This window comes from Tasmannia lanceolata, unplaced genomic scaffold (genome assembly GCF_043159265.1).
Source record: "Tasmannia lanceolata isolate RefF3 unplaced genomic scaffold, GAP_Taslan_0.1 ptg000015l, whole genome shotgun sequence".
NCBI lineage: Eukaryota > Viridiplantae > Streptophyta > Magnoliopsida > Canellales > Winteraceae > Tasmannia > Tasmannia lanceolata.
In genome coordinates, this window is record NW_027518692.1 from 20,834,293 (window position 1) to 20,849,226 (window position 14,934).

At 36.9% G+C, this 14,934-nt stretch overlaps 1 protein-coding gene across 6 annotated transcripts; it reads left to right on the forward strand.

Annotated features, from left to right (window-relative positions):
* The first annotated feature begins 624 nt into the window (after positions 1 to 624).
* On the forward strand, positions 625 to 14,731 carry LOC143893137 (anoctamin-like protein). 6 transcript variants are annotated; one of them, XR_013255726.1, is made up of 17 exons: positions 625 to 801; positions 2,056 to 2,117; positions 3,220 to 3,289; positions 3,456 to 3,571; positions 4,108 to 4,234; positions 4,369 to 4,469; positions 5,167 to 5,258; positions 5,371 to 5,475; positions 5,645 to 5,920; positions 8,457 to 8,589; positions 8,676 to 8,789; positions 8,871 to 8,941; positions 9,070 to 9,200; positions 9,838 to 9,920; positions 9,991 to 10,121; positions 13,554 to 13,771; positions 14,007 to 14,144. XR_013255726.1 is itself a non-coding variant. In XM_077398120.1 (17 exons), exons 1-17 carry the CDS (start codon positions 672 to 674, stop codon positions 14,401 to 14,403), a joined length of 1,989 nt encoding a protein of 662 aa, XP_077254235.1. In that variant the 5' UTR covers positions 629 to 671; the 3' UTR covers positions 14,404 to 14,731. The 6 variants fall into 6 exon arrangements, 3 of the variants coding, with proteins under 3 accessions (XP_077254235.1, XP_077254237.1, XP_077254236.1); XR_013255724.1 differs by having other exon boundaries at positions 626 to 801; positions 10,014 to 10,121; XM_077398120.1 differs by lacking the exon at positions 13,554 to 13,771 and adding an exon at positions 14,293 to 14,731 and having other exon boundaries at positions 629 to 801; positions 10,014 to 10,121; positions 14,007 to 14,165.
* Positions 14,732 to 14,934: the final 203 nt, after the last annotated feature.

The window sequence follows — 14,934 nt, forward strand, 5'->3', positions numbered from 1 at the left end:
ATAGGATGATCCAAACCGTCCATTAGATGGGCCATAGCCTAAATAGGTTATCCTCCAAAAATCATTTCCATAGGATGATCCTAACCCTCTATAGATCGGAGGGTTGGAATCAACCAATGGAAATAATTTTGGGGCATAACCTATTTAGGCTATGGCCCATCTAATGGACGGTTTGGATAATCGTATGGTGCAGGCCATACCGTACTTTTTATAAAGTGAGGAGTTCCCTCATAAAAAACAGTAGTGATGATAACATTCTCATAAAAATTAAAAAATACTGTAAAGATGCGGGTGCCCGCGGGTTGACCCGACCCGACCCGTGTTTTTGCGGGTTGGGTCACCCGCGGGTTAGTTTTTGACAGGTCACTAAAACTTAGACTCGTGCCCGCAAATTTGCGGGTGGGTGGGGTCGACCCGCGGGCACGGGTCGCTTTTGCCAGGTCAAGGCATAAATAACATTGGGGTAGAATTCCCTCCCCAAGAGGTGGTATTGTGATTCCACCCTGGTCTAGATGAATATTTAATTGAGATTTTTTGAATTATTTTTTATTTTTCGATTCCAATAATAGTGTACTGGAATAGGAATTGGATTATGATGTTAATTCTAATTCCCAATTATGGCATTCCAGATATATGAGAGAGGTCAGGAAATGTGGTATTACTAAGTTGCTATGAGTAAGAACAGGGAGAATGATTTTTCTCTACAAATATATGCCCTCGGTTGCCCTTGCTCTGGTGCCTTCAAACACTTCGATGCCACATGTCGGCCTTCTATTGGTGATCCGATTATTGCCCCAACAGGTGACAATCTAAATAGGCATTTCCCCAAAAAAACACTCCATAAGACGATTTAACTCTATAATCTGTAGAGGCTGATTGGAGGGTTTGGATCATCCTGTAGAGATAATTTTATGTGCAAGCCCTATTAACGTTGGGCCCAATGAACGAAGATAAAGAGGGGTGAATTTATCCTTAAAGGGGGTGAATTTATCAACTCCCATTTGTCCCTTATGTTATTGATGGATGGGCCCGCCTTCTCTTCCCAAACCATGGTGGGAACACCAATGTACAACCATGCATGAGATGGGCCCGGAATACTTAGTTCTATGCGATTTGCTAGCGTCCATTGCAAAAGGCATTTCACGATGCAACATGCCACACCGGCTCAATTTTCAACAGATTTCGTCTTCATCCATGATGTGGCTGCTCTCACATGCAACATGCCATCCGCGGGCGAAATGCCTTCTGCGATGCATGCTAGCAAATCCAGTGTCCATCGCACACGGCTTTTCGTGGATGGCATGTTGCATACGAGAGCAGGCACACTTGTCTTCATTCATGATGTGGCTGCTCTCACATGTAATAATAGGCCATCTGCGAAATGCCAGACGGGTCTTCATTCATGATGTGGCTGCTCTCACATGCAACAGGCCATCCGCGAAATGCCACAAGGGTCTTCATTCATGATGTGGCATTGTGGCTGCTCTCACATGCAACAGGCTATCATCGAAATGCCTTATGGCATGGACGCTAGCAAATCCCTTGTTGGAAAGTTAGAAATTTTGTTTTATTTGAAAGTTAGAAATTTTGAAACAGACCTCAGGTATTTTGAATGAAACCGTCTCATTATAATCCGCACATAAAAAAATGCAAAATTAAAGCCGTTATAAATGCAATCTTACTATCCACCACCCCTCAAATGATTTCCTCCCAACGCATAAAATTGACATTTCCTGAAAATCTGACACCTGTCAACGTGCTTGTACATTGTCAGACCAAAAGCTCTACCCTCGATGCGTTTTTTTCGTGCCCTTTTGTTCCCTTGTGTTTATCCTCTGAACAGAAAAAAAAAAAAAAAAAAAAAAACCCATTAGAAAAGAGTTTTCGCCATTAAAGAACAAGGGATCTTCTTTTTTTCCATTTTTTTTGTCTGGGTCTGGTAAGAGATGAATGGTAATGGAGAAGAAACTGGTTTTGAGGTTGTTTTAGTGGTTCCAAAGAGGGGTTTGATGGAAGGAGATGAAATGTCTGATTGTATTGAGTTTTTGGTCTCAGAATTGAAGAAGGTGGGCTTAATAGTTGAAAGAGTTTTAGGCATTTCAGATGAATTTATAAAGGTTAGTTTCTATGTGCTTCTTTTGTTTATTTACTTTTTATATGTCTTTTTTTTTTTCAAGTGCAACTTGAATTTGTATTTAGTTTTTTCTTGCACGTTTTATCATGTTCTATACTACATTACATGTTTCTTTCTTTCTTTCTTTTTTGAAAGATAATTACATGTTTCTTTCTTCTTTTAGGCAATAAGGGGATTGATTGATATGGTTGTTATATTAATAAATAGGATGTCATTCTCAGAGGATTTTTCTGGGTTTTGAGTATTTTTAAGGAATCAACTTTCTAGTGCATTTGGTCTGTTCCTAGTTCATGTGTATCTTTAATTTTTAATATTTTGAGCAATATGGGTATTTTTAAATCGTGGGAATTTCTTTAGGCTTTTAGTTATTTTGGCATTCATGGACATAATTGATTCGCCTTTTTATTATGATGTAAACTTCAAAACTGTTTCTGGTTTACTGGACTTTCTGGTAATGGGTATTTTTAAACAATGTAAATTGGTTTTATTTTTGAACTTTGTGAGCATATCTGTGGTATTTCATTTCATGGTTTTGCCAAGAAAAGAAAATTGGTGGGGTTCTTCTTACTTTTTAGTTCATAAGGTGTTTAGGCTTTCAGTTAATTTGTCATCCATGGGATACTTGATTCACATTTTTATTCTGATACGAACTTTGAAAATGTTTCTGCTTGTCGGACTTTCTGGTTTATGGGTATTTTCAAGCAAAGTTAATTGTATATATTTTGAACATTGAGCATATTTGTGGTATATTATTTCATTATTTTTAAGCAAAGTAAAGTGTTCATCAGATGTTTTTTATTTCCATTATTAGATGTTATAGTTCATGGAAGTTATAGCAATGTTATTTGATTGGCAATATCTATGGATTTAGAACATGCTGTTTGCTGTTCCCTGATCTGGGACATCCTACCTCATGTGTTCTTTAGAAGAAGAATTTGATTGCTATTATTTGTGGTTTAGATCAGCCATATCCTGTTTTTCTGACTTAGGAAGTTATAGTGTAGTAAATGTAAGTGGAAGTGTATTTTTTGGTATGTTTAGTTTTATCGGTTTCTTTGATAACATTTTCTTTTATTTTCCTTCAGCTGGCAGCACCTCTGGAGGTTCTAGGCAGAGCTGCAACAGCGTTGCAGATAAAGAAGCCTACTCACATTGGTAATTACTTTATTAGTTCCATAATTTTTCTATTCCTTTTTTTATTTTTAGTTTCTCTTCTTATCAATGTATAAGCATTCAATGGTTTTCCTGTCTATTTTCTTTTACTACGGACCACTCTTCTACTTACAGACTATTGATGGCTTCTTCTTGGGGTTGGTTTCAGGTATGGATTTACAGTTTGAGTGGGATCAAGTTGCAGCGTTTGTGAGACAGCCTGATGGTTCCTTGTTCAGTTGGTGCGAACGTTTTCATTGTTTCCATCACTTGATTTATGGAATTGTGGGTTATTCTCTCATTAGTGTTCTTTCAATTTTGTATCAGTTATTATAGCTTCTAGGAGGGTTAGATACATTTGAATTTTTATTTTCCTGAAATGCATTTTCTGCCTTTTCAGATATCAAGTTTACACATAAATTGATCCAAGATGAAATTGTTTCGCTCACCCAAATAGATCCCGCAATTCATGTCATTGCATCTGTGCTGCATTCAGATACACGGCTTCACCCATAAACATTTTTTTGTCTTACCTGCAGAATAAAATAGTTTTTGTTTTACTATCTACAATCCTTAGCTTCCAATCACTATTTATGATACTGAAGTTTTTGTTTTCTTGAGTCTTTACTTATCCAATTATTAGTTATCCTTTTCTCACCAGTACCACGTCTACTGGACAATTCATGGAGCTAGAGCTAGAACAGAGTTATCTTTGGTTTCTAACTTTCTATGATTCGAACTTCTTTTTCGTAGTTTGAATTTTCGTGATCTATTAAAGCTCAGCATGTATATGGTTGAGCATAATGAACTCATATTTTCAGGTGAACAGAACCGAATCATCTGTAACTGTGAGGTTTGATAACAAAGAGTTCCAGTGGGAAATGGGTGAATCTTTGCTTAAACAGATGGAATCCGAAGGAATTGTCAAACAAGTCTTTCCTTTGCATGGTATGTAACGTATGTTGATTTATATTGTTTTTTTTTTTTTTTTTTTTTTTTTGGAGAAAATTCTGCTGATTGTTATTGCTTTCCAATGTCTCTGTGGTTCTAGTGGCATCTAAAGCATGAATTTTGATTTGTAGATGAAAAAAAGAGGAAGATGCTCTTGAGAAGTTGGGCTCTTAAGTGGTTGGACTTCACATGGCAGCCGATCGACGAAATTTATTTATATTTTGGGACTAAGGTTATGGATCCATCTTGGAATGAAGCCTTTTTTTCCATTTTTTTTTATCTCACATGCAATCAAGGTATTTTAGACTATCACCTAGGTGGGAAAATCTTATCTAGGTATTTCCATTTTGAGGGAACCCATAGTTTTATTTAGGCGAAATATCTCTCATACCCCTCAGATTAGGGCTATATATCAGTGACACCCCCTGTCAGCTTTGCCACCCCTCATCCACCCTTGTCTTCTTGTAATTAGAACTTCAGTACCAAAAAACCCTATATCTCTCGCTAAACAATGTGTTTCCCTCCTCTCTTCAAATCTCCGCCGTTCATTTTTTATGCCGGTTTTAAATATTCGAATGTTTGTTCTTTTGATTATTGCAGGCTTGATGGAGAGAATAGGATCTCTATTTGGATGTTTTCATTGCAGTGCATAGTTTTTCTTGAATTTATTTGAGCGAAAAAGGAGTAATGAAAATTAGAGCCTCGCATAGGAAGAAAGCAGTTTAGAAATACTCGTCTTGCTTTTCATAAAAACCGTCTTCTATGTTAAAGTGCCCATCCTCTTCCCTCTTCTCTCCTTTTCTACCAGACCCACCGCTACCTCCTCAGAATCACGTCTCGCCTAAGTCTTACCATGTCACCATGGCTAGGTAACAGTCAGACACACTACATAAAACTTCCCAAACAATGATTTATTCTTTTTTTTTCAGGTCGCTACATACTTTGCTTTTCTCGGGATGTACACACGGTGGTTGTTTTTTCCAGCTGCATGGGGGCTTACTCTGCAGTTGCTAGATTTTGGGTAGGCTACTGTTCTGGTTTAATTTGCCTATGAGATATGCATTTTTGTTTGACATTGTGCATTGAAATATAATTTCTCAACATTGATTTAATGAGTATCTTTTTTCTTTCAGATCATGGCAGTTATTAGTGCTTCCTATTTTCTTCATATTCACTATATCATGGGCTGTACTGTTTTTCCAATTCTGGAAGCGAAAGAATGCAGCTCTCTTAACAAGGTGCATTAACTTCTTTCCTTTCTTAATTTAGCCTTTGTTTGATTTTCAAGTCATTAGTCAGATTTTTATCATTAAAGGCTGAGCTTTATTAATTATATCCTTCAATTTGAGCTTGTTTCTAGGAGTTAATCAAGGAATAAATGCTAATAAGCTTTTTTATGTTGCACAGATGGAATATAAGTTATTCAGCAAGTTTGGAACCTGGATGTAAAGCTACTGATACTGAAAGGAGCTCTTTCATCCAACCAAGCATAGACTTTAAAAAGAAAATAGTGACTGATAAGCCAAAAGAAAGAGACAAAAAATTTCAAAGAGATGAGTGGTTTGGACGTCTTCTGAGAATCAGAAATGATGCCATTGTTGTCTTTGGTATTATTTGCCTCCAATTGCCTTTTGAGTTGGCTTATGCTCATCTATATGAGGTTATCGAATCCAATATCATGAAGTAAGGATATCAGTTTTACTTCACTTTATGACTATATTAAAATTCCTCAATGTCTTGTTATAGGTCTTGTTATAGGTAACTACTAGGTCTAGAAATGCATAATGTTTAGGAGCTATGAACTTTCTATTTATGGTTTTTTGACCCAAGTATTCTCACCTGTCAGTGACTGTTTCCATGTAACTGCTCTTGTTACATTTTAATTCACCGAAACACCACATGTTTATTCAATTAAAAGTATCCTTTTATTTATTCCAAAATTTTAATTTTTATGCCCTTATTTTTACTGCATTTATCAAGACTTTGAGAATCTGATAGTCACATATAGTATTGAGGGTTGAACATAAGTCAAACAGAAGTACTCTTCACTGATTTATTTTGAGTGACTCACTTTGTTTATTCAATTTTTTTTCTAGATTAATGGGCTGGAAAATCCAATTTTAACATCCTTGTGGTACAAAGCTAGGGATGGAGGAAATCCACTTCTTGTTAGACCCTAGCCTGTTGGCAAATATTTTACCTCCAGATTTGCTTATTTCTTCAGATTTGAAGTAGTTCTTTGGGTATTGAGCCATATTGATAGGATGGCTATTAAGGGTATGAAGCCATGTTAATAGGACAAGACAGAGAGAAGGAGGGAAGGAGGAGAAAGAGCGCCCACTCCGATTTTGAGTTGAACGACACTAGGGCAATGAACTGTTTATTATTATATAACAAAAATACAAATCTCTAACGAGATCATTTCCAAGGTGATGAAGAGTCCAAAGAGGGGTGGGGGTGGGAGGAAGACTTAGCTGCTTGGAGACTTCCCAACTGCATCTAAAAGATGTATATGAGCATCATACCTACACGAGGTTTTAGGGCATCACACGATCAATAACACTGAAATTGAAGATTGAGTATCTATTGTCAAACAGAATGACAACAACCTTTGAGATTCCAATTCTATGAGTAGACAAGCTCTAGAAGTACCAGGAGTAGGATTCCACTTAGTGCACCATGAATTTCTCCAGGTTGAGATTACAAGTTTACAACCATTGCTCATATTGGGCTGAATACATTGATCATGTACCATTGACTGTTGCTTCTCAATTTTAGTAATGTGATGATGAGATTGCAAGGGCTCCTAGCTAAAGGGTAGGATACTATTTTTAAGTTTATGCTAATTTCACCACAATCTAGTATAAAATCTGTTTAGCTTGGACAAAATCTTGTTTAAATGAACTTTGCAAACACCGTTACTTAAAACATCAACAGTTTGCTCGTTTGTCTAAACATAGTTGTGCATATTCAATCCCGAGTTCAACTTCTCTTTATGTAGTGTCTATCCACCTCAATGTATTCCGTCTTGTCATGTTGAAGTGATTGTGAGTAATACTGATTGTAACCTTATAATCAACCATTCAAAAAAAAAAAAAAACCTTATAATCACAATATAGGCTCATCGGTCCTGGAACTCTAATGCTTAACTCGTGTAATGGAATTACTATCCACAATGATTGACACACACTATTTCCCACATATCTTTACTCTGCTTCTGCACCCGACCTGGCAAGAATAGGCTGCTTCTTGCTTCTTCAACTAGCCAATTTATCCCCAACAAACGATCAGTACCCTAAAGAAGATCTGTGATTTGTAACTAATTCGGCCAAATCCCCAACAATATATGCCTCAAATCTCAATCCTTGTATGACCATGTTTGCCAAAGAATACTACATGTAAGGAAAGGCATTCAGGCATCCAAGGATGCTGTATTCAAGGACCAAATGATTAGTTCGAGGTAAGTGCATGAACTAGCTGATTATACTAACATAGGTGATGCTGGTCTAGAAAAGACAAGTAGATCAATAAGCGGATTTACATCTTCATCATTCAACTTGTGATATGCTTATATGGTAATGTCAATAGGTTTTGATCTAGGCTTGTCCATGTCCAAAGTAGATTTGGAAAGATCTCTCGTGTCTATAATCCCAGAGGAGCACATCACTGTGAACATCAGCATATGATTCATGTTGATCACTACTTAAACGTGGAAAACATCTGATACTAGAAAGGTTGGGATCTTCCTGGTTAGTGTCCACAAGAGCAAAACAAACTAGTATATCATCAGGATCTTGCTCATAAAGTGTCAATATTCACATAATGCCGTGAATGGAATGCACAAAATATGAAGTTTCAATATTACCCATTAGTAAAGAATGTGAATTTAATCATTACATAATGCCTACCTATGCCTAGATCTGACTATATCTTGCGAGGATTAATATTATTGAGAGACATGCCACTCTTTTTCTTTATTATATTTTCATAGGCGTGTCTTTGTTCCCACACTATTATCGAGGATTAATAGGAGTCGAGCAATAGCCTAAAGGTTTGGAGTTGTATATTGTGGCCATGAATTTTGGCTATTGGTTCCCAGATTTCATTACCAACGAATGTTTATCATTCCTATTTTTGTAAAATCCTCTTTGGAAGACTTGGAAGTGTTCATTCCTGATCTATCCCTATATTCCAATCGAAAGATACACTCTGTGTTCAGGTTTGGACTTACAGCCATGTATCTTTTAGCCATTCAATATTACACCAAGATTGGTGGCAAGATTTCCGTCAAGCTAATCAAATATGAAAACAATAGAAGCACAGAATCTAGTGCTGATAGCTTGGTTTACAAGGTTAGTTTTTACATGTTTGGAATAGGCAAACATTATTTGTTTTTTTCTTGTTTGAAACTCACTTGATTACAAGCTTCCTTTTGCAGGTTTTTGGTCTTTATTTTATGCAATCATATATTGGCCTGTTTTATCACGCCCTTTTGTACCGTAACTTTTTGACCCTCCGTCAAGTATTGATTCAACGTTTGATTGTATCTCAGGTAAAAGGTAACACGTTTATGTGTTGTACTGTTTTTTGGTTCTTTCTCAGGCTTGTACATTGAATAAAATGTTATTTACAGGTATTGGAAAATCTGCTTGAGAACTCCATTCCTTACCTAAAATACAGCTACAAAAAGTACAAAGCTGTCCAGTGAGCTTCTTGGCCTTGCATTTTGTACTTGCACCATCTTTTATAATTTTGAATGATGCACTTTATTATCCTTCTAATGAGCAGCATCTGATTTACAATATCTAATATAAGTCTCATGTGTGAAAAAGCAAGAGAAAGGATGAAAATGGTTCTTCAGAAGGAAAGTCAGTTCAGCTATCCTCTAGAGTAGAGAAAGAGTATTTGAAACCCACTTACTGTGCAAGCATTGGCAAGGAATTCGAAGATGGTCTATTTGATGGTAACTGTCACCTATGTCACAAATGTATTTTTTTCGGGATTTCTCGGCAAGGGAAAGTCTCAGGACATTTTTTTTTTTTTTTTTCTGGTTTATATCGGAAAAAAAAAACGGTAAAAATAAAATTATTTAAAAATATATAAAAATATCAAATTTAAGAAAAATATTAAATTTAAGAAAAAATATAAAATAAAAATAGGGAAATGATTTCAGCACTCCACTGGTTTTATAAGATGCGCGAAAGCATCTTGTCGTTTAGTTCTTAGAGGGCTTGTAAGAGCTTTTTGAGAACTGTAATAATGTTTTGACAGCCCTTTAAATACTACACGTACACGACAAGATGTGTCGCGCATGTTGTAAAACCATTGCAGCGTTGATATCATTTCCCTAAAAATATCGGGATTATATCGCTATATTATCGGGATGTTTTAATGTTTTATGATAGAAACGAAAACATCGCTATATTTTTAAAATCTCCGGATTAGTTCCGGATTTTGTTGTTTTATCAAAATCGCGATAAAACGCGATATTTTGAAAATATCTGAGATATTTGTCTCATAGACTGTCACAATAGTGTGCTGTTTTAACATTGGCATGCATTTTCATCGGTGTTGGACTGACAATTTTAAATTTATTGCAGACTTTCTGGAGTTGGCTTTGCAGTTTGGAATGATCATGATGTTTGCATGTGCATTTCCTCTCGTGTTTGCTTTCGCAGCATTGGTAACTTTTTTGAGCATTTTTATCCTATTCTTCTAGACTCATGGATTGTATAGATCACAGGTCCAAATAGGACATTTCGTTTACCATGTGCAGAACAATATTACAGAGATTAGAACAGATGCTCTGAAGTTGCTTGCTATGTTGCGGAGGCCTATTCCTCGTGCTGCTGCAACAATTGGAGCATGGCTCAACATTTTTCAGGTTTATATGCTAATCTCTTATTAATTTATTATTAACTGCTACGAATTATCTTTCAGTAGTAAATCCGGCATGCTCTCCGAGTTCAACCATTAGGTTATGAGCATTGCATTTGAAAGGATATTTCAAAGAATTTATATTCACAAAGGAGAGTTTCTTCCTCCCCGCGAAATGGTGAGAGACTGAGAGATATATTTTTTCTAGTTTTGTTGGAATTCTATAATGTCTTAGTTTATCTTGTACTCCTTTTCACTCCATGTTTCATTATTTTGGATTTGTAATGGGATTATGGTGATAACGTAATCAGCACCTCTTGTATATTAGATTTTAGATGTCTAATAGGTACATTTTCTATGTGCTATTATAAGAGTCTAGCCACTTTGTACCCTGCCAACTTTGCTGTGTGCTTCAGCACACATTAAGCACCACCACATAATGGAAACCACAAAATTATTGTATTTTTTTTTTGGTGGCAGTGGATGGTAACATGTACAAGGCATCCTGGAAAATTGCATGGTGCCAAAATGGCTACACCCTCCCTTATTATAAAATACAGAACTGTTGTAGAGTTGGTAGTGTGATACAACGCATAATAGCTGTACATGAAACAGTATCTTCTATATTATTGATAATCATGCACATAAATCATTTACCATTAAAAAACATGTGCATAAATCATTTATCTTGGTGTTAACATGTGGGATTGTTGTCACGTGCCAATAATAATAGTGATAACAGAGCTGTAATAGAACAAGTGAAAAAATGATATTAACTGTAAGATCCTACATCGGAAAGGGAGAGAAAGTTCCTGGGCTATATATGTAGACCCCTTCTCTCCCTGTTTAGACGCGTTTTCCGTATCCCTACGGGGTGGGTCAGGCACGGTAGTGCTGCGGAAGAACAAAAACGGGGCGGGTTGTGACCTAGAACCGGACTATCTACACAGTGGGGTCGGGTGTGACATTAACGAACAATGTCAACGAGTGCAAGAGTAAATTGGATGAACCAAGTATTGAAGCCCTCGATTGGATGGTTTGTGCTAGTATATTTTGATGATATTCTCGATTATAGTCTCAGCGAGGATGAACATTTTCAGCATCTTTATGAGGTTTTGTGAATTTCTGCAAAAGAAGAAATCATATGTAAACCTGCAAAAAAATTTGTTTTATGACTCCCAGCGTTGTATTTTGGGTACGTGATATTGAAAGATGGTATATAAGCTGATGAGAAAAGGTAACAAGTACAGTTGAATAGCAAATGCCTAAGACCCCGGGATAGGTGCATAGTTTCCATGGTTTGGCCACATCCTATCGCAGGTTTGTTAAGAATTTCAATTCAATAATTGCTCCAATACTTTATTCTTTAAAGAAGGGGAAATTTGGGTGGACACCTGAGGCAGAGTCAGAGCACATGTGATAGGATTCAATTCAAGGTTTTGTACTAATCTGATCATGAGTTTGGTGTGATATGGTCCAATTGTGTTCACACGCTGATATTGTTGTTCATGAGGTCTCACTTTAAAGGCAATAGTCTCGTATTTTTCCCTTAGGGGCCGTTTGGATACTTGGATTTTAGAATCCAGGTTTTAGTTTGAAAACAGTGTAAAAGAGGGTTCATGATCAAGCTGCTTTATGCTGTCCTGACAGTGTTTCTTGGCTTTTAAGTAAGAAATCCAGGTTTTAGAAATTTCTCCCCCATCCTGGGATTTCTAAAACCTGAAAACAGGGGACGATCTCCTGCTCTCTTGCTGTCGGAAAAAGGGCAAGAAATTAGAAAACGACGGCTGGTCTCTTTCTTTTCTTGTCTCCCATCTACAATTTTGAGGAAATCCAAGATTCTAAAATCCGCGTATCCAAACGGCCCTGAGACTATCATTATAGAGCTGTGCGGAGATCTCCAGGAATATTTTAGTGCTTAGATCTCCAGGAATATTTTCGTACTACAAGAACATTGTGTTGCCGGATGAGCAATACTTTTGGCTTGGGATGCAATGACATGTTGAGACATGTTGAGGTGTTGAGCTTGTTCAAGCCTCAAAAGGCAAACCTCAAAACACTGAATTTTATTCACTTATATTGCTTCCAGAAGGCTTTTTGGAGGATGCTATGAACTTAGTGGTGGGTCTTTTGCAGATTCAACAAGGTATCAACTCCATCTTTGTTTATGTGTAAGATGACTCATGTAAGAAGACACTCGATGCTATACAAATATCTAATTCATATTTTAGAGAGATTGCTTTATTGCATTTTGTGGTAAATAAGATGAACTCAGTGTATGTGAATCTCAAATTTTTGTTGTTATGCCGTCTTTAATTACTGCGAGTTATAAATAATTTTCGAGATATGGTAGGATATTCTAGGTCAGAATTCCGGTAGGTTCTGTTTTAGGAAAGTTAGATTTTTTTTATTCAACAAGTCACTTTGTATTATGTTGGCTACATAATTTTTATTGTAGTAGGTTGAATTATGTTAGGAAAATAGTCCAAACACTAGGGGCTTGGATACGCGGATTTTAGAATCTTGGTTTTCCTCAAAATTATAGATGGGAGACGAGAGAAGAAAGAGACCAGCCGTCGTTTTCTATTTCCTCGCCCTTCTTTCCGACAGCAAGAGAGCAGGAGATCATCGCATGTTTCCAGGTTTTAGAAATCTCATGATGGGGAAGAGATTTCTAAAACCTGGATTTCTTACTTAAAATCTAAGAAACGCTGTCAGGACAGCATACGATAGCTTGATCATGAACCCTCTTGTACACTGTTTTCAGGCTAAAACCTGGATTCTAAAATCTGCATATCCAAACGGCCCCTAGGTGTGGGATTAGTATTCTTTTGTTGTGTGTCATATGCATACAATGTTCGGGTAAAAACGAAGGAAGTCACTGTCGACATCACTGTTTCTATATTATTTTTGTTTTAATAAATGCTTTCTTCTAGAATGTACAATCAAGTCTAGAGTTCGATCTAAAAACGTTCTCATCTTGGTCTTATTTTGCCTATATTTTTTATTTAATCGAATATTTTCAGCCTGTATTTCTGTGACAAGTTCTGGGTCTACTTGGATTTTGAGACGAGTTGAGCTTCAAGTTTAAATACCTTCTAAATAAGCATAGGACTGTTATCATGCATATGTGTCATGTGTTGATTATCCGAGGCCATGGGGAAAACTCCATCTAGGGGGTTCAAGTACCAATCCATGAGTTGTCCAACTCATAGAAGCACGGAGCGGGTGCGGGAGCGGTGGGGTCTAGAAGATTAAGGTTAGGAGTGCCGTGGGAGCGTTAATGTAATATTTTCATCATATCTCTTTCAAAATTCAAGTAAATAAAAAATAGTAATTTTTAACTATCTTATATAATCTTTCAAAATTTAAGTACATTAAAAATAGTAATTTCTAACCGTCTTCATTTTCATGCCCTCTTTCCTCATGCCTTCTGAAGATTTGCCTCCGTGCTTGCTCCAATGAAGTACTTTGAACAGTTGGAGGAGTTTGATGCAAGTAAGTTGGTGAGGGGGTTGCTAATGGAGTAATAGGAGCGGGTTGGGAGTGGTTTCCATCTCTTCCGGATCGTGCCCCTTGGATGAGAAATTGTAAGGAGCGCCGAATCAAGGTTACGAGTCGGGAGCGGCACCCTGAGGGAGGATTCCTGCTTCTAAGGTCCAACTATCTGTGCCGATGAGTGCACCTTGTGCATTTTCTCATCTATGATAATTTTAACATTCTCCATGAAAGAAACTTATAATTTCATATAACCTTTGACAAAATTTGGTAATGGCTCATACTTTTGATGTTGAAATGCACCTAGGTGATTCGACTATAGCAGCCTCTTTGCATGCATCAGTTTTTGTAATGTTATGAATTATCAACTGAATATACACTTTGGACTTTCCAGTTTCTGATGTTAATGTCGATCTGCACCAATTGTGTACTTCTGGTTTGCTTGTATGATGAAGAGGGGAAATGGCAAATAGAGCCTGGACTTGCAGCGATTCTCATCATCGAACACATCGTACTGTTAATCAAATTCGCATTCTCTCACTTTGTGCCTGAGGTAATTCCATTCTCTGTAATGCTTTTACACATCAAAATCTTCTCTTCCCTATGCCCCTCTGTCTCTCTCTAAATAGTTCTTTCAAAGGATTCTTATATCTTAACTATTTTTCCCTTCTAACTAATAGGAACCTGCATGGGTGAAAGCGAATCGTGTGAAAAATGCAGCACAGGCACAGGACATGTGCTCTAAGCAGTTGTTGAGAAGTCTTTACAGTCTAGAAAGGAAGAGAGATTGAAGCATGCATATGGCAAACCTTTGATTCTGGTCTCAGTCCTTGGAATGAATTTCCACAGGCATTCTATACTTTGATGAATCACGGCACTGCCATATCAAAAGGGTAGAGATGATGCTGAAAATCTATTTTGGGTCAGGTTAGGAGATCTGAAATGTTTTTAATTGAATTTTGTAATCTTGTGAGGTGGTGGGTCTTGTAAGAAATGCTTCAAAACTAGTTCTGATTTCTTTTTGTCAGAGTTATTGGAGGAGGATCACGTGTTACATGAGCTTTGTCTAGTGAGGATCTTATTAGTTTATAGATTTTGGTAGACTAAATTTGCTGCTTTCATGCAAGAATACATCTCCGAGCCCTGGTTAGGGAGTCCCAAAATTGGGTTTGATCTAAGCTCTTGTGATTGGACTGGGTTTGGGTTGATACAACTCAACTCAACTAAGCCTCTGTCCCAAATTAGTTGGGTTTGGGTTGATAGAATTCAATTTTTAATTAAAGAGTTAGTTTGGGTGCAAATCTTCTTCTTTTTTTTTTTCA